The following is a 22,784-nucleotide window of genomic DNA, read 5'->3' as shown; positions in this document are numbered from 1 at the left end:
CTCCCCCACTGCAACTTGAGACCATTGTTTCTTGTTCTGTCATCTGCCACTCCTGAGAACATCCTAGCTCCATCCTCTTTGGAGCCCCCCTTCAGGTAGTTGAAGGCTACTATCAAATCCCACCTTGCTCTTCTCTTCTGCAGACTAAATAACCCCAGTTCCCTCAGCCTCTCCTCATTAGTTATGTGCCCCAGCCCCCTAATTATTTTTGTTGCCCTCCGCTGGACTCTCTCCAATTTCTCCACATCCGTTCTGTAGTTGAGGGGACCAAAATTGGATGCAGTACTCCAGGTGTAGCCTCATCAGTGCTGAATAGAGGGGAATAATCACTTCCCTCGATCTGCTGGCAATGCTCCTATTAATACAGCCCAATATGCCGTTGGCCTCTTGGCAACGAGGGCACACTGCTGACTCATATCCAGCTTCTCGTTCACTGTAACCTTAGGTCCTTTTCTGCAGAACTGCTGCCTAGCCAGTCGGTTCCCAGCCTGTAGCAGTGCATGGGATTCTTCCTTCCTAAATGCAGGACTCTGCACTTGTCCTTGTTGAACCTCATCAGATTTCTTTTGGCGCAATCCTCTAATTTGTGTAGGTCACTCTGGACCCTATCCCTACCCTCTAGCGTATCTACCTCTCCCCGCAACTTAGTTTGAGTAGCAGCCGTGTTAGTCTGTATTTGCAAAAAAGAAAAGGAGTAGTTGTGGCACCTTGGAGACTAATAAATTTATTTGAGCATAAGCTTTTGTGAGCTACAGCTCACTTCATCGGACGCAACTTAGTGTCATTGGCAAACTTGCTGAGGGTATAATTAATCCCATCATCCAGATCATTGATAAGATGTTGAACAAAACCAGTCCCAAGACCAACCCCTCGGGCACTTCACTTGAATACTGGTTGTGTCAGGGTTCCTTCCCCACTCTGAACTTTGTGTACAGCTGTGGGGACCTGCATGAAAGACCCCCTAAACTTATTTCTACCAGCTTAGGTTAAAAACTTCCCCAAATCTTTCCTTTCCTTGTCCTTGGTGCTGCCACCACCAAGTGAGTTAGACAAAGATTTAGGAAAAGGACCTCTTGGAGTTCCTGTTTCCCCAAAATATCCCCCCAAGTCCCTTCACCCCCTTTCCTGGGGAGGCTTGAGAATAATATACCAACCAAATAGGTTAACAAGGTGAGCACAGACCAGCCCAAAAGGTTTTAGTGTCTTACAAACCCATCAGGTTCTTAAAAACAGAACTTTATTATAAAAACAAAATAAAAGAAGCACCTCTGTAAAATCAGGATGGAAGGCAATTTTACAGGGTAAACAGATTTAAAACAGAGGATTCCCCTCTAGGCAAAACTTTAAAGTTACCAAAAAACCCAGGAATAAACCTTTTAGCCTAGGGAAAATTCACAAGCTAAAAGAAAAGATAATCTTAATGCATTTCCTTCCTATATCTTACAATTTGTAATCTTAGGTGCTTAGTTCAGATATGGCTTTAGGAGATGTATTTTCCCTGCCCTGGTTCCTTGCTGACCCGGAGAGAACACAAAGAAACACAAAGCAAACCCCTTCCCCCACAGATTTGAAAGTATCTTCTCCCTTTATTGGTCCTTTTGGTCAGGTGCCAACCAGGTTATTTGAGCTTCTTAACCCTTTACAGATAAAGGATGGATTTTATGGTACCCGTAGCTGAATGTTTGACGGGCTGCCAACTAGACATTGAGCCATTGATCACTACCCGTTGAGCTCAACAATCTAGCCAGCTTTCTATCCACCTTATAGTCCATTCATCCAATCCATACTATTTTAACTTGCTGGCACGAATATTGTGGGAGGCCATATCAGAAGCTTTGCTAAAGTCAAGATATCACATCTACCGCTTTCCCCATATCCACAGAGCCAGTTATCTCATCACAGAAGGCACTTAGGTTGGTCAGGCATAACTTGCCCTTGGTGAATCCATGTTGACTGTTCCTGATCACCTTCCCCTCGTCCAAGTGCTTCAAAAGGGATTCCTTGAGGACCTGCTCCATGATTTTGCTGGGGACTGAAGGGAGGCTGACAAGTCTGTAGTTCCCAAGACTTGGCCGGAGAGAGAGAGAGAGAGAGAAGGAGACTAAGATGTGGTGGAGATGGGGAGACAATTGGAGGCCAGGAGTGGATGGAGGATAGAGAAACTAACTGGAGGAGGAGCCAGAAAGGAGAAACCGGGACTGGCTGGACAAAACATCCGGGAGTGAAAAAGGGTGGGGGCGCTGGGACTTGGAGAGCCTGGAGGAGGAGAAGACGGTGGCTAGGCATGGAGAATGGGTCTGGGATAAGGCAGAGAGGATCATCTTGAGGGGCAGAAGGTCTGGGACCATGAGAACAGCCAAATCAAAAATATTGAATAGTTACTCATTCAGTGATTGTCCATCCTGTGCACTGAATGAGGCAGGGGTCCTATGAGAAAAATAGTATGTGATCATGTAATTAAAGATTGTATCATATTACTTATGCATGAGGGGGCAGAATTAAGGTTGCACAAGCATCCTTAATTTTGACATTTCCTAACTTGGTAAAGTCAAGCACTCATCTTCATGTTCTTTTAACGTGATTTTTTTTGTGTAATTTCATAGGGATTTTAAAAAACCAAACGGAAGTAACAAATTCCATCATGTGGCATTATATTGACACCCACATGCTTTGTCAGCAGGGTTGGAATCTTCAGATCCATCACACAGACCTCTCCACTTGAGCTAACTGAGTAACTGAAAGCAGGTACAGTGGAACCCCAGAGTTACGAACACCTTGGGAATGGAGGTTGTTCGTAATTCTGAACAGTCCATAACTCTGAACAAAACTCTGATTGTCCTTTGAAAAGTTTACAGCTGAACATTGGTTTAATACAGCTTTGAAACTTTACTATGCCGAAGAAAAATGCTGCTTTTAACAATCTTAATTTAAATGAAACAAGCCCAGAAACACCTTGTCAAATCTTTTTTAAACTTTCCCTTTTTATTTTATTTTTATTTTTTTTATTTTATTTTTAGTAGTTGACATTTAACACAGTATTGTACTGTATTTGGTGTTTGTGTGTGTTTGTTTGGTTTTTTTTTTGGTCTCTGCTGTTGCCTGATTGCTTATGTCCACTTCCAAATGAGGTGTGTGGTGGGCTGGTCAGTTCCTAACTCCGGTGTTTGTAACTCCAAGGTTCTTGTAGTAGGTTGTCACCCTCTGTAGATCAGCACTAGCTGGGGATGGGACATTTTGCTAGGGGGTTTCATAGACATTTGCAGGCAGCAGAGGAATGGTGAGATTCAGGAGCTTTGGATTCCATTCCAGGCTCTGGAGAGTAGTGTGCTCTACTGGGCACAGACTTTCTGCCCATGACTGGCTCCTTGTCCTAGTCCCATTCTCCCTGTTTATCCAGTCACCACTCCCTTAGGCTTCTCATCCTGACTCCGGTTTTCTTGCCCAGCCAACCCTAGGCTCCCCCGTCTGATCTGTCGCTCTCCTCTCCTTATCCCCCATCTTCAACCCTTCTCCATTTCCCCACCTCCCAGCTCCTTGTCTGAGCTCAGTGTTCTCCTTTTCCTCACTGGCTCCCAGTCCCAGCCTATCCTTCACTACACCACCCACCTGCCATTACCATCTTCCTCCGTATTCTTAGCCAGCCTTCCCTTCTTCACCTGGTTCCTAGTTTATTTCTTTTCCTAAACTTTTCCTTGCCCCTCTCCATTTGAGTCAGGTTGTTTCCTCTTCCATTCTGCATATGCACCAGCAGGGCAGTCATTGATAGCACACAAAAGAGATTCCTTGTTCTCAGTTCTGGCGCTCAACTCTGCCTTGGCACAAAACAGCAACAACAGGGATAGTCTGGCTTCTTTGCCATCCACCCTGGGCTGGAGATTCAGTTGCTCTGTGAGTGTGGCACATGTGCAACCTCATCAGCACTAGGAACTGAGAGATGCTCAAGCTTGCCGAGTGAGGTCAAATTAGCAGATTTTAACTGCTTATCTCTAAGGTCTCCGAGCATGTGTGAGCTGATTTTTCCCCCAAAGACAGGTAACTTGGCCAAATTTGACTGGATTTTCACAGGAACAGCAAAAGGTACATCCTTGACGTGAAGTCCACGCTCTGCCAAATTTCAGGTCCCTGGTTCAAAGCACTAAGACTCTAGAGCTTTTCAAAGAAATGGTCCTAAGAATTTGATTTAACATGGGCAACCTCATTTTTTGGAAACAGCTAAACAGTTTCTGCTGAGATTTTTTTTTCTTTTCTTTTTTTAAACCACCTGAAGCAGAACCCAGCATGGAATATTTCAGCTCAAATTGTTTGGCAAAGTTATAAGCAACAGAAGGCAGAATCTTATGGATTCTGGAATCTTATGGAAAGTAAGGCAACCCTAATAGGCATTGCTGTCGGTCTCGTGAAAATTAAATGTTCTGGATAGGTCCTGTGTGAGTGTGGCATGAGTACCTGAAATCATTTGGATGAAAATAAAACTATTCAGGCACCCAGAGCTTTTTCAAGCCTTTCTCTGCAAACATGAGGGCTAGAAACTCAAGTTTTTTTTAAAAATGAGAATTGAGATTCTCCTTTAAATCTGTGCTCTTGTACACCACCTCCCCTGCAAACCTCAAAAAGTCAGCAGAATGAGGAGAATCTCCCCAATTTCTGTAATCATAGACTCATAGGACTGGAAGGCACCTCAAGAGGTCATCTAGTCCAGTCCCCTACACTCATGGCAGGACTAAATATTATCTAGAAGGACCTCGGAGTATTGGTTAATCACAGGATGACTATAGGCATGGCTACACTCAAAACTTTAAAGCACTGCCGTGGATTAGCCACGAGAGGATTATCTTAGAGTGCTGGAAGCACAGCACTGTTTACATTGGCGCTTTACAGCGCTGTAACTTGCTGCGCTCGGGAGTGTTTTTTCATACCCCCGAGCAAGAAAGTTGCAGCGCTGTAAAGTGCCAGTGTAGCCATAGCCTATGAGCCCTGTGAAAAAAGCTAATGCTGTCTTGGGATATATCAGGCGAGGTATTTCCAGTAGAGATAAGGAGGTGTTGGTACCATTATAGAAGACACTGGTGAGACCTCATCTGGAATACTGTATGCAATTCTGGTCTCCCATGTTTAAGAAGGATGAATCCAAACTGGAACAGGTACAGAGAAGGGCTACTAGGATGATCCATGGAATGGGAAACCTGTCTTACGAAAGGAGACTCAAGGAGTGTGGCTTGTTTAGCCTAACCAAAAGAAGGCTGAGGGGAGATATGATTTGCTTCTAAATATATCAGAGGGATAAATAGCAGGGAGGAAGAGGAATTATTTAAGATCAGTTACAATGTGGACACAAGAACAAATGGGTATAAACTGGCCATCAGGAAGTTTAGACTTGAAATTAGACAAAGGTTTCTAACCATCAGAGGAGTGAAGTTCTGGAATAGCCTTCCAAGGGGAGCAATGGGGGCAAAAGACATATCTGGCTTCAAAACTAAGCTTGATAAGTTTATGGAGTAGGTGGTATGACGGGATAGCCTAATTTTGGCCCCTCCCCGAGGCTTGTTACCCTGTCAAAAAAAACTATCAGGTTGGTTTGACACAATCTGTTCTTGACAAATCCATGCTGACTGTTACTTAGCACCTTATTATCTTCTATATGTTTGCAGATTCATTGATTGCTTAATTATTTGCTCCATTATCTTTCCAGGTACAGAAATTAAGCTGACGGGTCTATAATTCCCCAGGTTATCCTTATTTCCCTTTTTATAGATTGGCACTATATTTTCCCTTTTTTAGTCATAGAATAATAGGGTTGGAAGAGACCGCAGGAGGTCTCTCAAAGCAGGACCAACACCAACTAAATCATCCCAGCCAAGGCTTTGTCAAGCTGGGCCTTAAAAACCTCTAAGGATGGAGATTCTACTGCCTCCCTAAGTCACCCATTCCAGTGCTTCACCACCCTTCTAGTGAAATAGTATTTCCTAATATCCAACGTAGACTTCCCTCACGGCATCTTGAAACCATTGCTTCTTGTTCTGTCATCTGCCACCGCTAAGAACAATCGAGCTCCATCCTCTTTGGATCCCCCTTCAGGTAGTTGAAGGCTGCTATCAAATCCCCTCTCTCTTCTCTTCTGCAGACTGGTTGCCCACCACTGGACGCTCTCCAATTTGTCCACATCCCTTCTGTAGTGGGGGGACCAAAACTGGACACAATACTCCAGGTGTGGCCTCACCAGTGCCGAATACAAGGGGAATAATCACTTCCCTTGGTCTGCTGGCAATGCTCCTACCAATACAGCCCAATATGCCGTTGGCCTTCTTGGCAACGAGGGCACACTGCTGACTCATATGATGGCAAAGGCAGTCTGAGTTTGAGTATTACAATTTACAATACTTTGGGTATTACAGAGCAATTCATGTAGTTTGAGTACCTTTTTAAAAAAAAAAAGTCATAAATACATAACATGGGAACCCAAAATCATTGACGAATGGTGTAAGCAGATATGATGGATCTTTTCACTTGTATTGGAATTGTGAGAACACTGAATTAGGAGTTGTCCCATCAAAAAATATTAAGTGTTAGCAAATAACAAGAATATCACCTCATACTGTAGCATGGTATCTTTATAAAAATGGAAAAGTACACTGTTTTCTGTGTGAACACAGGTTCTTCCTAGGCAGCTGTGCAGGAAATGGTGATTGAGTAGGCTATTTGATGAGACACAGAGCAGTAGATAAATGCTTTACTTAACATCCAAATAAGTCCACCCATTAATATAACCAAACAGCATAAAGCCACAAGCAGAGAAATAGCTTTCAAAATGATCGTACTTACGCACACTTAACAGTCATGGAAAACAGATAGAAGAAATCAGTTAGTGAAACCCCTCAGAAGACAGCGTACTGACCCAGTTGACACCAAGCTGGGGACACACCCAATTTCAGGGTGGCATACACAGAGTTATATAACTAACGGCATTCATAGCCATATTTGACCATTTCCGTGAACGTAAAACAGCTTGGGCCTTGCCCTTAATCCATGTGTGGTATTTCGGGTGATCCACACTAATAAAAGCTCTTTGCACCAATTAATTTTGTAATAAATCATATAAATCAATGCAGTTCTCTTTAACTAGTTGAAAAAATACCTAAAATTCCACTATTTTAAAACTTAATTATCCATGTACCTGTTTTTCTGTGGTTAACTTTTTTTGTGTCACAACATGAGTGCACAGTTCTATGACGCTGGGTTAAACCCTCAGGCCTACTTCAACTCACTCAATATTACCTTTTATACTATAGCAAAGCCCAACACACTCTGATTTAAAACTTCCTGCTTGCTTTCCAGCAGATTTCACTCTAATAAGCATTATAATGCTGTGAGCATTATCACATAATTCGTCAGCCAAATACTATACAACAATAGCAGGATAAAGTCAAAGATAAAATGGGGTCATAGGCTGTCTGTATGGAGCACTAGTGACACCTAGTGGTATACTGCTCCAAATATAGAGCAGAAACTCCCTTTTGAAATAGGGAAAGAAGATGCATAAATCTACGTAGTCTGAATGTGCCAGTGCCTATTCTCTGCATTTATAAACCTTAATGAAAGTATAAGTGGTAAGGGGCCTGAAGCATTAAGAATCAAATTTAATATTAACTCATTATTGGTGTTTTTATTAATTGCATTGTATTGCTTTTGCTGTTTGTAGACTAATTGGATATTGCTCTCAGTGATTCCTTTGAACAAGAATTTGCAATTCACCTAAAAGGGATATACACCCCTGCCCGTAACAGGAAGTTTCACCATCCATTGTTTTAGACATAGACGTGACTCAGCAGCTCTTCCATAGAGGCCCTATGAAATGCCATGCAAGAGGTAGACGGTTCAAAAGACCTGCTTTCCCACATCCTCTCCAACAGGCTCTGCATCTCAGTCTTAGGTTGCGACATGACATTATTTTTGATGAGAGTTCAAGAGCCTTGAAACACTTAGCCCAACATGGGGACTAGAGATATATTATGGGTAGTGGAAAAAATTAGTAAAATGTAAATCTTTGTAAGAACACTACATGTTTGTGAGAATGCAGTGTACCAGATAAATGGATGAGGGGCCAAATCCTGAGATGTGTTGAGCACCTGCAGCTTGCTTGGAAGTCGGGATTTGTCCCTAAATCAGTAAGATATTTGAAAAATGATATATGAGAACTATAACATGATATGCTTATGTATATTAGGGATGTCAAGAAGTTTAAAAAAATTGAGATTTAAAAAATTAATTGAAATTAATTGCAGTTTTAATCACAGTGTTAAACAATATTAGAATACCATTTATTTAAATATTTTTGGGGTTTTCTAAATTTCCAATATTGGGTTAGGGCTGGGGGCTCTGGGCTCCAGCCCCACATGGGAAACTGCGGGCTGGGGTTTCAGCCCCCCCTGCCACAGATACCTCATGCCCTGCACACAGGTATCCAATTAACGCATTAAAAAATGTATGCGTTAACTTTGCTTTCAGTTAATCGCAGGTGTTAACTGAGATTGACAGCCCTAATATTAATGTATTATAGTATGTGATTATGTAATCAGATGACAATGCATATGTGTATAGGACAGTTAAAGTCAAGAGCTAAAGACTAAAGCCACTTAAGTACCCAAATTACGCAAGTGTGCAACCTTATCATTTTCAAGTTTGTTTGGAAGGAATAGCAAGGTTCCTGAATTTTTTTTTTTTAAATTAGGCGACTAGTTTCTAATACTTCGGATAAACTAGCCATATTTTTTGTCTTGCAGTTGTATAGATAGATGGATATCAAGTGCAAACAACTTTGGTGGTATACCAGTGAGAGTATCCACCTCTGGTCCACCTCTGGCCTTGATATTGGTAGTCTGTTGAGCCTTCCCAAGGAGGTGTGATTAGCAGAAGCTTGAGAACTTGAGGGAATGCTTTAGGAGAGGTGGTCCACTTCAGAGTGACATGAAACACTCCCTGCTATAATGAACAGTTGAAATGTGGGCAGCTCCTGCCTTGGTCTCAGTGAACTGAGTTTAGTGAGTTTTCACAATGCGGCTCTTCAAAGAACCTCAATTTTCTGAGTAACTCCCATTCCTCTTCATTTTTTCTCCCTCCAACACATACGTTTTATTTCTAAAAATAGTAATAGTGAATTCCCTCATCTCTTGCTGTGTGAGCTTGACAACCACGAGTAGTGCTACCTCCAAGCAGAACTCCTAATCCATCTTCTGAATGAAACTACTACTTCAATCCTAATTTTGAACAAAAAGATAACTATAAATAAATTACTCTTTTGATATTGTTTTCGTGAGTAGATGTAGTACTGATTAGACTAGAAATAGAATTAAAGAAGTTTCCTTTGATCTCTTAGGCCTGAAAAAAGATTAACTTTTCCACCACGGTTTCAGAAAGAACTTCAAGTGCATCTGTCCAGAAGCTCTTCAGTGGATTCAAATGGTATGTGGGTTTTCCACTTTGGGTTAGGCATGTATTCATAACCTGAACCATGTTTATAGCCTTGTATTGTCTTATGTACAAAATAATTTTAACACCGTGAAAGAGTGATAAAGCCAATATACCCACCCAGTCTATTTTTTGAGGAAGCCTGCTTAATTGGTAATGTAATTATAAACTGATTAAACATAAAAACAGCTATTCTGAATCAAACCAATGATCCGTCTAGCCCAGTATCTAGGGTGACCAGACAGCAAATGTGAAAAATCACTTGAAGTGGAGGTTAGTTACTGTAACTGGAGGGTCTTTTAGATGTATAGTCCCAATCTATATTCCACACGTGGGTATGCATGCGTGCCATGCGCCCAAGTCTGGAAATTTTTCAGAGCAGTGTCCATTGGCCTGCACATGTGCAGTAGCTCTCCTTGTGCACTGATGGAGGGTATATGAGGCAGTGCGGGTCGACGCTTCTGCAATGCCACCTCTTATCGCATACCCAACAGGATTCAAGGAAGATGTGATGGAGGGCAGGTAGTGGAATACAGATAGGGACAATACATCTCAAGAGCCTCCATTTACAGTAACTAACCTCCAGTTCTCAATCTTAACTGTTTAAGATGCATAATTTCTTGGAAATACTTCGACATCCCATTCAATATGAAGTAAACAGGATCATATTCTTCTGTGTGTGTAATAACAATGTTCCGAGTCAGTGTTACCTTAAGTGACAATATGCTTAGAATTGTATACTTGATAATACTCAAATATTAATAGTTGACTTGTGTTCTTCCTACCCTTCTCAAGATAATTGTACCATCTAAGAACATAAAAATGGTTCTTCTGGGTCAGACCACTGGTCAATCTACCCAGTATCCTGTTTTCTGGCAGCAGCCAATGCCAGGTGATTCAGAGGGAGTGAACTGAACAAGCAATCATTGAATGAATCATAGAATATCCGGCTTGGAAGAGACCTCAGGAGGTCATCTAGTCCAACCCCCTGCTCAAAGCAGGACCAACCCCCAACTAAATCATCCCAGCCAGGGCTTTGTCAAGCCTGACCTTAAAAACTTCAAAGGAATGATATTCCACCACCTCCCTAGGTAACGCATTCCAGTGTTTCACCACCCTCCTGGTGAAAAAGTTTTTCCTAATATCCAACCTAAACCTCCCTCACTGCAACTTGAGACCATTACTCCTCGTTCTGTCATCTGCTACTACTGAGAACAGTCTAGATCCATCTTCTTTGGAACCCCCTTTCAGATAGTTGATAGCAGCTATCAAATCCCCCCTCATTCTTCTCTTCCACAGACTAAACAATCCCAGTTCCTTCAGCCTCTCCTCATAAGTCATGTGTTCCAGTCCCCTAGTCATTTTTGTTACCCTCTGCTGGACGTTTTCCAATTTTTCCACATCCTTCTTGTAGTGTGCAGCCCAAAACTGGACACAGTACTCCAGATGAGGCCTCGCCAATGTCGAATAGAGGGGAACGATCACGTCCCTTGATCTGCTGTCAATGCCCCTACTTATACATCCCAAAATGCCATTGGCCTTCTTGGCAACAAGGGCACACTGTTGACTCATATCCAGCTTCTCGTCCACTGTAACTCCTAGGTTCTTTTCTGCAGAACTGCTGCCTAGCTATTCAGTCCCTACTCTGTAGTGGTGCATGGGATTCTTCTGTCCTAAGTGAAGGACTCTGCACTTGTCCTTGTTGAACCTCATCAGATTTCTTTTGGCCCCTATCCTCTAATTTGTCTAGGGCCCTCTGTATCCTATCCCTACCCTCCAGTATATTTCTCTCCTCCCAGTTTAGTGTCATCTGCAAACTTGCTGAGAGTGAAATCCAAGCCATCCTCCAGATCATTTATGAAGATACTGAACAAAATCGGCCCGAGGACCGACTCTTGGAGCACTCCACTTGATACCGGCTGCCAACTAGACATGGAGCCATTGATCACTACCCGTTGAGCCCGACAATCTAGGCAGCTTTCTACTCACCTTATAGTCCATTCATCCATCCCATACTTCTTTAACTTGCTGGCAAGAATACTGTGGGAGACTGTGTCAAAAGCTTTGCTAAAGTCAAGGAACAACATATCCACTGCTTTCCCCTCATCCACAGAGCCAACTATCTCGTCATAGAAGGCTATTAGATTAGTCAGGCATGACGTACCCTTGGTGAATCCATGCTGACTATTCCTGATTACTTTCCTCTCCTCTAAGTGCTTCAGAATTGATTCCTTGAGGACCTGCTCCATGATTTTTCCAGGGACTGGCGTGAGGCTGACTGGCCTGTAGTTCTAAAGATCCTCCTCCTTCCCTTTTTTACAGATTGGCACTACATTAGCCTTTTTCCAGTCATCCGGGACCTCCCCCAATCGCCATGAGTTTTCAAAAATAATGGCCATTGGCTCTGCAATCACATCTGCCAACTCCTATAGCACTCTCTGATGCAGCGCATCCGGCCCCATGGACTTGTGCTCGTCCAGCTTTTCTAAATAGTCCCGAACCACTTTTCTCTCCACAGAGGGCTGGTCATCTCCTCCCCATGCTGTGCTGCCCAGTGCAGTAGTCTGGGAGCTGACCTTGTTCGTGAAGACAGAGGCAAAAAAGCATTGAGTACATTAGCTTTTTCCACATCCTCTGTCCTAGGTTGCTTCCTTCATTCAGTAAGGAATGTCACTTTCCTTGACTTTCTTCTTTTTGTTAACATACCTGAAGAAACCCTTCTTGTTACTCTTAACATCTCTTGCTAGCTGCAACTCCAAGTGTGATTTGGCCTTCCTGATTTCACTCCTGCATGCCGGAGCAATATTTTTATACTCTTCCCTGGTCATTTGTCCAATCTTCCACTTCTTGTAAGCTTCTTTTAAGCTTCTTTTTTGTGTTTAAGATCAGCAAGAATTTCACTGTTAAACCAAGCTGGTCGCCTGCCATATTTACTATTCTTTCTACACATTGGGATGGTTTGTCCCTGTAACCTCAATAAGGATTCTTTAAAATACAGCCAGCTCTCCTGGACTCCTTTCTCCCTCATGTTGTTCTTTCGTACTCTCCCTGCTTCTAGGAAACAGAGGCTAGAGACACTCAGAACATGGCCATCTTGGCTAATAGCCACTGATGTATCTAATTCTTTTTTTAACACAGTTATAGTTTTGGCCTTCACAACATCCCCTGGCAACAACTTCCACAGGTTGACTGTGCATTGTGTGAAGAAGTACTACTACTTCAAGTCATAGTCCCTATGTAGGTGTGCATGCGCACCATGCTCCTGAGTCTGGAAGTGTTTCTTAGCAATCTCCATTGACCTGCATGTGCATAGTACGTCTCCTCGTGCTCCCAGCCAAGGGCATAAGAGGTAGTGTGGGTCGTCGCCCCTCCTGTTCCGTTTTACTGCTGTATGGCCTGAGTTGGAACCCCCTTTTTCCTTTGCGTTCTTATCTGCTGAGAGTTGTTCTTTTTTGTACATAGTTGTAGGTAGATTTACAGGTTAGTTTTGTGTGGTGTACTTCATGTAGTAGTTCTTCTTTTTTCCCATTCAGGGACAGACACCCTGCCCATGCTCCTGGGCTTCAAAAACTATCTCCTGCCCATGCTCCTCCTCCTTCCTTCTGGAGCACCTGGCATTGGCCACTGTCAAAAGACAAGATACTGGGCTAGATGGGACCTTTGGTCTGACCCAGTATTGCCATTTTTACGTTCTCTGAGTGAGTGAGCACCAGCAGTGCCTCTACTGTCTAGATAAGGCACACATCGTGGCACTCTGCTCCATCTGTAAGTCTTTCCTGCCCAGAATCAGGGAAGCCTGTGAGTTCTGCCTCCACAAATACCTTATGGCAGAAGCTATGCAGCCCCAGGCACAGCTGGGCCAGGATCTGAGACGTGCCCCCCCAACCTGCCTCATACAGCAGCCACCACCAGCAGAGAGCGCCGCACCGACAGTACCCGAGGCCAAGGACAAGTCCTGGCATGAGACCAGAAAACATTCTCTCAGGCACAAGAGCAGGTTCCGCAGAGGACTGCTCACGAGTGCAGCGTTTCCTCCATGAGCCAAGCCAGGTTGGGTGAGACAATGCATGTGTAGCTGGCTAAACCATCACCCAATATCCCACAGATGGAGGGTAAGGCCAAACGCGCACAGGATCTGCCTGTACCGACAGTTATCTCAGCATCCAAGCCTCTGGAATGCTCACTGGCGCATGCAACACCACCCACTCTGCTGGTACCCCACAACTGCCAGACAGGCTGGGCATACAGATACCGCCAGGCCCCTTGGTACTCCACAGACCCCTGGCTGCACAGAGACCTTCCTGATAGTGGTGGAGGTAATCCTCCCTTCCTTGCAGTTGCCTCTTCTCTCGGGCTCTCTGCTTACCCATGACATCCCTACACGGGAGGATAAACCCCTGCTGTTGCTAGAGAAGCTGATCCCGCTGCCACCATACCACAGTCCTCCCATACCAACAGTTCCACCATAGGCCAGTCCTCCATCTCCTGAGAATTCTCTGATGCGGAAGCATCATTTTCATCGGTTCCACACCAGAGTCCAGATGTGCAACCCAGATCGCCCTACTCTTTGGCATAGAAGCCAACAGAGGAGACCTGTTGCCACTTCTGTGGGGCCCGCTGCCACTGATCGACCTCACCTTCTGGCCATACTGGGGAACCTGGGATCCCTACCACAGACACCACACACTATCTCAGGTACCTCTGCACTCCCGCCGGCTCTACTGGTGTATGAAGAAGAGGAGGACATCGAACCAGTACCGCCGCCTCCCGTGGTCCCAACCAGCACATCCTTGTTGCAGGATGAGGTGGTTGTTCCTTTCCCAACTCTCTCTGCTGGATGATCACAGTCAATATCAAGATTTGCTACAGAGGTGGCAGGTGGCTGCCGTCCTGGAAATCCTGTTGGAGGAAGTTCAGGTTTCACATCATCTGCTGTTGGACATCCTCCAACCTCAAAGGCCATCCAGTGTAGTCCTCCCTATCAATGAGGCTATCCTGGAACTGGCGCATGTGGTGTGGCACACAGCCTTGTGTGAACCCACACCTAAGGAGGTGGAGAGACTCTACTTCTTACCAGTTAAGGGGGCAGCTTTCCTGTTCATCCATCCACCCCTGAGCTCCCTGGGTGTCCAAGCATCTGCAGAATGGGCAAGACCGTATCCACAAAAATCCACCCCTCCAGAGAAGACTGCTAAGAAGCTAAATCTGCTGGGTAGGAAGGTCTGTTCCTCTGTAGGACTTCAATTCCGTATTGCTAATTATCAGTCTCTGCTAGCCAAGTATGACTTTAATAAGTACAATATGCTAGCAGAGTTCAAGAACAAGCTCCTGCTCAAACACCAGGAGCAATTTCAGCTGCTCGTAGATTAAGGGAGACTGGTCACCAAGGTGGCCCTCCAGGCAGCAGTGGGTGTAGCCAACATCTGTCTCTAGCCACCAGTAGTTATGCGAAGGGACTTGTGGCTACAATCTTCCGGCTTCCCTAGGGAGGTCCAAAATATGAAAGAGTACCTCCCTTTTGACGAGCATAAACTCTTCAGCGACAAGACTGGCGAATTCCTACACTCTCAACAATTCTATACCAACACTACGGTCCCTGGTCATATATACTCTGACCCCTAGACACTGACAGCAGATACAACCTGCCCACAGCCGCGCACACCCTATCTTTCCTATTATCTGCCCCAAGAGCCACCATGCTGACAACTATTGTCTGCCACAACCACCTCCTCAACCCTCTTCCAACCGCCAGCCAAAGGCCAATTTTGATGCACAGGCTGAGACCTGCAAGCCTCCCTCGATACCACCCACAGCACCCCATGTCATCTTTGGGGGCTGTCGTTCCCTATTTGCCCACAATGGGGGCAAGATCACCACAGACGTTTAGGTACTGAACGTCATCCACCACGGATACTCCATAGAGTTCCTTTCCTTTCCTTCCCACTTTATTGCCCCCTTACCTAACCCTCCTCCCATCATTTGCTCCTCCGACAAGAAGTAGATGCTCTGCTTCTCTAGGGGAAGGGGGCAATAGAGCCCATCCTCCTCAGTACAGAGAGAGGGTTCTACTCACCATACTTCCTCATTCCTGAAAAATGTATTCAGAAACTGATGATCAAGAATGGGGCGGCATCCTCCACCCTTTTTCGGAAGTCCAAACTCCACATGGTGACGTTGGCATTGATTATGCCCTCCCTGCACCGGGTAGCCTGGTTTGCAGCTCTCGACATGAAAGACACTTACTTCCATGTGGGTATCCAGCCATCTCACCGCAAGTTCCTTCATTTCCGGGTAGGGCACCACCATTACCAATTTTGGGTCCTCCTGTTTGGCATAGCGATGGTGCCAAGAGTATTCACAAAAGTCTTTGCTGTGGTAGCGGCCCAGATGCTACGCCTTGGCTACTCAGTATTCCCCTACCATGACGATTGCTCCTGATGGTGCGATCTCGATTGCAGGGACTCTCCATGATCCACTGTCTCATGTCTCCTAGCATCTCTGGGTATCTGCGTCAACGAGGACAAGTCGGTGTTGACGCCCACACAGACCATAAATTTCATTTGCGTGCAGCTGGGCTCTTATTGTGGTCCGGCCTTCCCTTCACCTGACTGCTTTGCAGCGCTGACAACCCTCATTGCACGCCTATGTCACAGACTGCACACCATGGTCTGCCACTCTCTCTCCCTCCTTGGGCATATGGTGGCCTTCACTTACATGATGTTGCACACATGGCTCCACATGTGCTGTCTACAAGCTTGGCTTCTCTCCATTTACAAACGCAACAGATCATATTGACTTCAGGGTCCCCATCCCAGAGACCATGCTTACCCCATCACATGGTGGTCCGCTCTCTCCAAGATCATGATCAGCACCCCCTCACCCGATCCACGCCACAAGCCACCATCATGACAGACACCTCCCTCACTAGATGGGGAGCCCACTTAAGCCACTACGCAGCTCAAGGGGCATCAACGCTGTGTGACAAAACATTCTAGGACTTCAGGAAGGCCTTCCTCCTCCTCGTACATTCCCTATACATTCAGCTTCTCTCCGACAACGTAATGGCAGTGTTATACATCAACAAGTAAGACAGTGCCAGGTCTTCCTCCCTCTGCGCCAAGTTGGTCTGGCTATGGAACTGGTGCATCTGCAATGAGGTGACATTTCAGGCTGCATATCTACCAGGTGCCCCGAATTCCCTGGCCGACATGCTCAGCAGAACTCTCTACCTCGACCACAAGTGGGAGCTATGCGATGCCACAAAGTGTCGTAAAGTGGGGAACCCCCTGGTGGATCTCTTTGCCATTCACTGGAATCAAAAGCTCCCGCTCTATTACTCCAAAGGATCTAGAAGAGAGCTCTCAAGGCGACAGTCTCCTCCTTCCCTGGATGGGCATCCTCTGCTATGCCTTCCTTTCTTCTCCCCCCTTCACCTGCTACCACAGGTGCTATGCACGATTCACGAGGACAGTGGCTCTGTCCTCCTCATAGCATCTTTCTGGCTCCGGCAGTTCTGGTTCACAGACCTCCTCAGACTCTCCATCCAGACAGCTCTCTGCCTCTGCACAATCCCGAATCTCCTCACACAAGATTGGGGGAGACTCAGCCATCCCAATCCTGACCCTCTTCATCTCACAGCCTGGTATTTGGATGGGCATCAAGCGTAGACAGTGTATGCTCTGTCCTGGTTTGGCAAATCTTCACCAAAAGTGGGAGGGACTCCACTAGGACCTGCTGCTGAGCTAAATGGAGATGCTTTCTAGAGTGGGCCCACTGCCACCATTCTCTGAGCATGGTGACCATTCCCATCGTTCTCAACTACGTCCTGAAGACATTGGGTCTGGCTCTGTTCTCCATGTGCATTTAGTAGCACTTAGCACCTTTCTACCCCCATGAACCGCACATCTATATTTACCTACCCTACCACTGTCCGCTTCCTAAAAGGTTTACTCAAACCCTTTCCACCGGTGCACTCTCCCATGGGACCTTAATCTCATTCTCTCTGCCCTCACAAGACCTCCCTTTGAACCAATGACAACAGGCTCCCTCTCCCAGCTCTCAATAAAAGTGGCATTCTTGGTATCCGTTACCTTGGCCAGGTAGGTCAGTGAGCTTGCAGCCATGATGGAAGATCTCTCCCCCCGCCCCCATATATTCCACCAGAACTAGGTGTTCTTACAACTGCATCTCAAATTCCTTTCTAAAGTGGTGTCTGAGTTCCACCTCAGTCAATTGATCCACTTGGCAGTATTCTACCCAAAGATGCACACCTCCCCTGCTGACAAGAGTCCTGCACTCCCTTGATGTTCGAGGCTCACTAGTCTTCTACCTCCACAAGACTTGCCCATTTTGGAAGTCGACTAATCTTTTTGTGGCCATTGCTGAAAGGGCAAAGGGATAACCCCCCCTCGTCCCAGTGACTTTCCAAATGGGTCTCAGGGTGCATCCTCGAATGCTACAAATGCTCCAATCTACCTCTTCCCTGGCAAGGTAGCAGTGCATTCTGCACCGCCGCCTAAGTCTCCCTTGCAAATCTGTCCTGGCAGGACATCTGTCAAGCGGCGGTGTGGCACTCTGTCCACACATTCAAAGCACACTAAACCATAACACGCAGCAGTGACCGATGCAGCTTGGTTCTATTGGCGTCCCGCAGCCATTTCTGCACTGATTACTTCCTACAAGTCACCCACATGTGGAATACAGATAGGGACCACACATCTCTAAGAACCTCCAGTTACTGGTAAGTAACCTCCTCTTCCTTTTAGAAAAGGAATACTTGTGGCACCTTAGAGACTAACAAATTTATATGAGCATAAGCTTTCGTGAGCTACAGCTCACTTCATCGGATGCATCCGATGAAGTGAGCTGTAGCTCATGAAAGCTTATGCTCAAATTTGTTAGTCTCTAAGGTGCCACAAGTACTCCTTTTTTCTTTTTGCGAATACAGACTAACACGGCTGCTACTCTGAATCCTCTTCCTTTTGTTTGTTTTAAACGTGCTGCCTATTGATTTCATTGGGTGACCCCAGTTCTTGTGTTATGTTGAAGGGTATGGTTGTGTTCATTTTAAGCAAAATGTGATTTGGAAGGTATGTATGCATAAAGAAGCATGCTGTAGCTCACCACCCTAGGAACATTCTAGAAAAGGCCAAAGGGAGTGGGGGCGAGCTCAACATGACCCTTGATTCTGCCCGGCATCTGACTCATTTGGTTATTATTGGGAACCACAAAATCCCCACAATGTGGAGGAGTAAATAACCTTTTTTTTTCCTCCATACGATTCATGATTTTATGGACATCTGTCCTATCCTTTACTCGTCTTTTCCAAGCTGAAAAGTCCCATTCTTTTTATTCCCTCCACTTAGGAAAGTTATTCAATACCCCTAATCATTTTTGTTGACCTAGTCTGTACTTTCTCGAAATTTTAATGTACCTTTTTTGAGATGGGGTGACCAGAACTGCACGCAGTATTTAAGATGTGGGTGTACCACGGGTTTATATAGAGACATTGATATTTCCTATCTTCTCTATCCCCTTTTCTAATGCTTTCTAACATGGTTAGCTTTTTGATTGCCACTGCACATCGAGTGGATGTTTTCAGAGAACTATCCACAATGACTCCAAGATCATTCTTGACTGGTAACAGCTACTTTAGAACCCATCATTTTGTATGTATAGTTGGGATTATGTTTTCCAATATGCATTACTTGCATTTGTCAACATTGAAATTCATCTGCCATTTTGTTGCCCAGTCACCCAGTTTTGTGAGATCCATTTGTAACTCTTCAGTCTGCTTTGGAGTCAACTATCTTGAGTAGTTTTGTATTGTCTGCAATTTTGCCACCTCACTGTTTACCCCTTTTCCCAGATCATTTATAAATATGTTGAACGGCACTGGTCCCACTACAGATCCTTTGGGGGACACCACTATTTACCTCTCTCCATTCTCAAAACTGACCATTTATACCTACCCTTCATCTTCTGTCTTTTAACCAGTTACTGATCCTTGAGAGGACCTTCCCTCTTATACCAAGACTGCTTACTTCGCTTAAGAGCATTTGGTGAGGGACCTTGTCACAGGCTTTCTGAAAATCTGTGTGCACTGTATGTACTGGATCACCCTTGTCCACGTTTGTTGACCGCCCCCCCCCCCAAAGCATTCTAATAGATTGGTGAGTCATGATTTCCCTTTACTAAAGCCATGTTGACTCTTCCCCCAACAAATCTTATTTATCTGTGTCTGATAATTTTGTTCTTTATTATAGTTTCAACTAGATTGCCTGGTGCTGAAGTTAGGCTAATTGGCCTGTAATTGCCGGAATCGCCTCTAGAGCCTTTTTTAAAAATTAGCATCACGTTAACTATCCTCCAGTCACCTTGTACAGAAGATGATTTAAATGATAGGTTACATACCACAGTTGTTAGTTCTACAATTTCATATTTGAGTTCCTTCAGAACTCTTGGGTGAATACCATCTGGTTTAGTTTATCAATTTGTTCCAAAACTACCTCTGACACCTCAGTCTGGGACACTTCCTCAGATTTGTCACCTAAAAAGAGTAGCTCAGGTTTTGGAATCTCCGTCACATCTCCTGCTGTGAAGACAGATGCAACAAATTTGTTTAGGTTCTCTGCAATGGCTTTGTCTTCCTTGAGTGCTCCTTTAACACCTCAGTCGTCCTGTGGCCCCACTGATTGTTTAGCAGGCTTCCTGATTCTAATTTACTTAAAAAAAAAAAAAAAAAAAAAAAAAAGTTTTGCTGTTAGTTTTTGAGTCTTTGGCTAGTTGCTCTTCAAATTCCTTCTTGCCCTGCCTAATTATACTTGACCGGACAGAGTTTATGCCCCTTTCTGTTTTCCTCAGTAGGATTTAACTTCCAATTTTTAAAGGATGCCCGTTTGCCTCTAAGGGCTTCTTTTACTTTGTTGTTTTAGCCACTGTGGCACTTTGGTCCTCTGTTTTTTAATTTGGGGCATACATTTAATTTGAGCCTCTGTTATAGTGTTTTTAAAACGTTTCCATGCAGCTTGCAGGCATTTCACTTTTGGAACTATACCTTTTAATTTCTGTTTAACTAGCTTTCTCGTTTGTATGTAGTTCCCCTTTCTGAAGTTAAATGCTACTGTGCTTTAAAAGGAAATTGTAGAACAACATTGCCACTTGAAAATGTTCATTTTTTCCATCTTTACAGATAATTTGAATGAGCCAGTTTCAGAAACGCACAGAATCCCCACTGGCCCTTCTAATTCTAACATAAACGAAGTTCAGAATCGTGTTAAAGAAGTTTTGAATAAGTACAGCAATGGTATCTGGCTATCGAAGATGCCACAGTTTTACAGAGAGAGATACAAAGAGGAACTTAATACAGCCTTACTCCAGCGGTTTGAATACTGGCCTCATATTTGCACAGTAAGTTTTTGGTGGTCTTCCCACAGAAGCTGCTAATATTTTTAATAGAAATATTTGATCTTTTTTTATAGCATCTCTGTGACAAACGCCTTTTCTAATAGTTCTTACATTTAGCTTTTTCCTTTAACATAAAGGGAGTGATACAGATTTTTTTTCAAGAAAGTGTTTTCTTATACTCCAAACTTTTCTGGCTATTGATCATTAGGAGATTTGTGAATGAATATTTAGCTCTGTTTGAAAAAGTGCAACTATTCAGACAAAGAGAAAAATGCGCTCTCAAGTGACAAGTCCCACTGGACATAAACATGACAGCTAATCCTCCTGATTATCATTATAATAATAGAACATTATAGTTCTGATAAATGCATATCTTATTTCATGAACCAATTTAAAAACAATCAACTTGCATCAGGGCAGTAAAGCAGTGTGAAGAGATGAATATTCGGGGCGGGGGAGGGAGAATTAGCAAACAATAATACTTGAAATGGTCAAAGTTGTAACTAGAGTAATGAGTAACGAAAGGGATAACAGACTTTAATACGAACATAGTTTGTCTGGTGGTTCCCTTTACACTCTCCAATTATGATCTGCCTCACTGGTTGAACAGCAAGAGTTTTAGTTTTACCCTTGATTTCAAATGTTTTTCTTGGGCTTGTTTCTTCCTTCCCTTGGGGCATTTAGGCCTCCTACCTTCTCTTCTGTCTGACACAAGAAGAGAATAAATGATAGAAAAAGTAAGAGAATATAAATTAAGGGGGAAATATCTTTTTTTTTCCTTATCACAAGGATGTGGGATATATCAGCTGGCAAAATTCAAGTAAATGTTATATATGTAAATTACTTGCAGCCTTCTGGGAAGACGCTAATGCAGCCTATGGATATTGTGTCTAGGTTCTCTGGGTTCTGGTCAGTCTCTGTGCCCTTGCACAGGTTGTAAGGCTCGTCAGGACAGCTTTCAGAGCAGAGGTGCTTTGACATCCCAGGGCTCTTGTTCTCCCATGGACTTGGAGGAGTGCTCTGTTTCTGTAGCATTTGGGGCTTCTCTTCTAGGGCCACTTTGCTTTGCCCTTCATTTTACACATGGGTGTGTGACCTTTCTGAGAAGGTCCTCTTTCCCACGTGGGGTGGGTATTGGACATCATAAAATAACAGTTTTAAAACAAACAGGATGCTCTCCTTTCTCTGCCTTTCTCTCTCAAGGAAGTTAAGACATTGTCTCTGTCATGCACTCTGAGGCTGTGGCAGAGTGGATCAAAGACGGCTCCATCATCTGTGTCATCATCCCCCTCTGACCAGTAGTCCTAATGCCCTTCTTCAGAGGAGGAGGAAGGGGTAGCAAATGTGTGACCTCTCCCTTTTTGGTAAGAGAAGGGTTGTTTCCTCCTTGGCCTCTCATGAGGAAATAGTTTTCTTCTATCTCACCACCTGATGTTTTCAGACAAGTCTAGGAATTGATAAAACAGAGTCTGGAACTGGAAACTTAACTGTGCAGGAAAAGACATACTGCTTTGTTTGATATCCTGGCGTCCAAGGAGAGAGGGAAACGTGCTCTATCCCTTTATAATGTGCTCGATCCAGCTAAATGGTCATATGGCCCAAAGTCAAGCTGTCCTGGCCAGGTACTAGCTTCATCTTTAGGAAAAGCTGCTCCCTATGCCTGCCTACAGTTGTTCTAATACTCAGTAAAAGGAACTGGTGACTGAGGAGTGTGTAGTGCATATCCTATACTTAGTTTGACACTTCACCTTTATAAGATGGCATCATCTGTTTGTGACAGTACCGCTGCCTGAAAACCTTGAGCCTTCCACCTGCAGCTCATAGCCATGTGAAAGACCTCCTATTAGAGGAGAAGGGGTTTCATCAACCTTGAAATAAAATCACAGGGTCCTTCATTTTCCCCAACATTTCTCCTA

General features: G+C 44.3%; 1 protein-coding gene across 13 annotated transcripts in view; it reads left to right on the top strand.

Annotated features, from left to right (window-relative positions):
* The window catches only part of TDRD7 (tudor domain containing 7), a 113,661-nt gene that overhangs the window by 31,178 nt on the left and 59,699 nt on the right, over positions 1–22,784 (top strand). For all 13 annotated transcript variants that reach the window (XM_038401541.2, XM_038401551.2, XM_043515383.1 and 10 more), the window contains exons 5-6: positions 9,371–9,456; positions 20,654–20,871. In XM_038401541.2, coding sequence (XP_038257469.1) covers positions 9,371–9,456; positions 20,654–20,871 — 304 coding nt within the window. The remainder of the gene's footprint in view (positions 1–9,370; positions 9,457–20,653; positions 20,872–22,784) is intronic.

Source organism: Dermochelys coriacea, chromosome 5 (genome assembly GCF_009764565.3).
Source record: "Dermochelys coriacea isolate rDerCor1 chromosome 5, rDerCor1.pri.v4, whole genome shotgun sequence".
NCBI classification, from domain to species: Eukaryota; Metazoa; Chordata; order Testudines; family Dermochelyidae; genus Dermochelys; species Dermochelys coriacea.
Note: the sequence above shows the minus strand (reverse complement) of the source record. Positions and strands in the feature narration are given on the sequence as shown.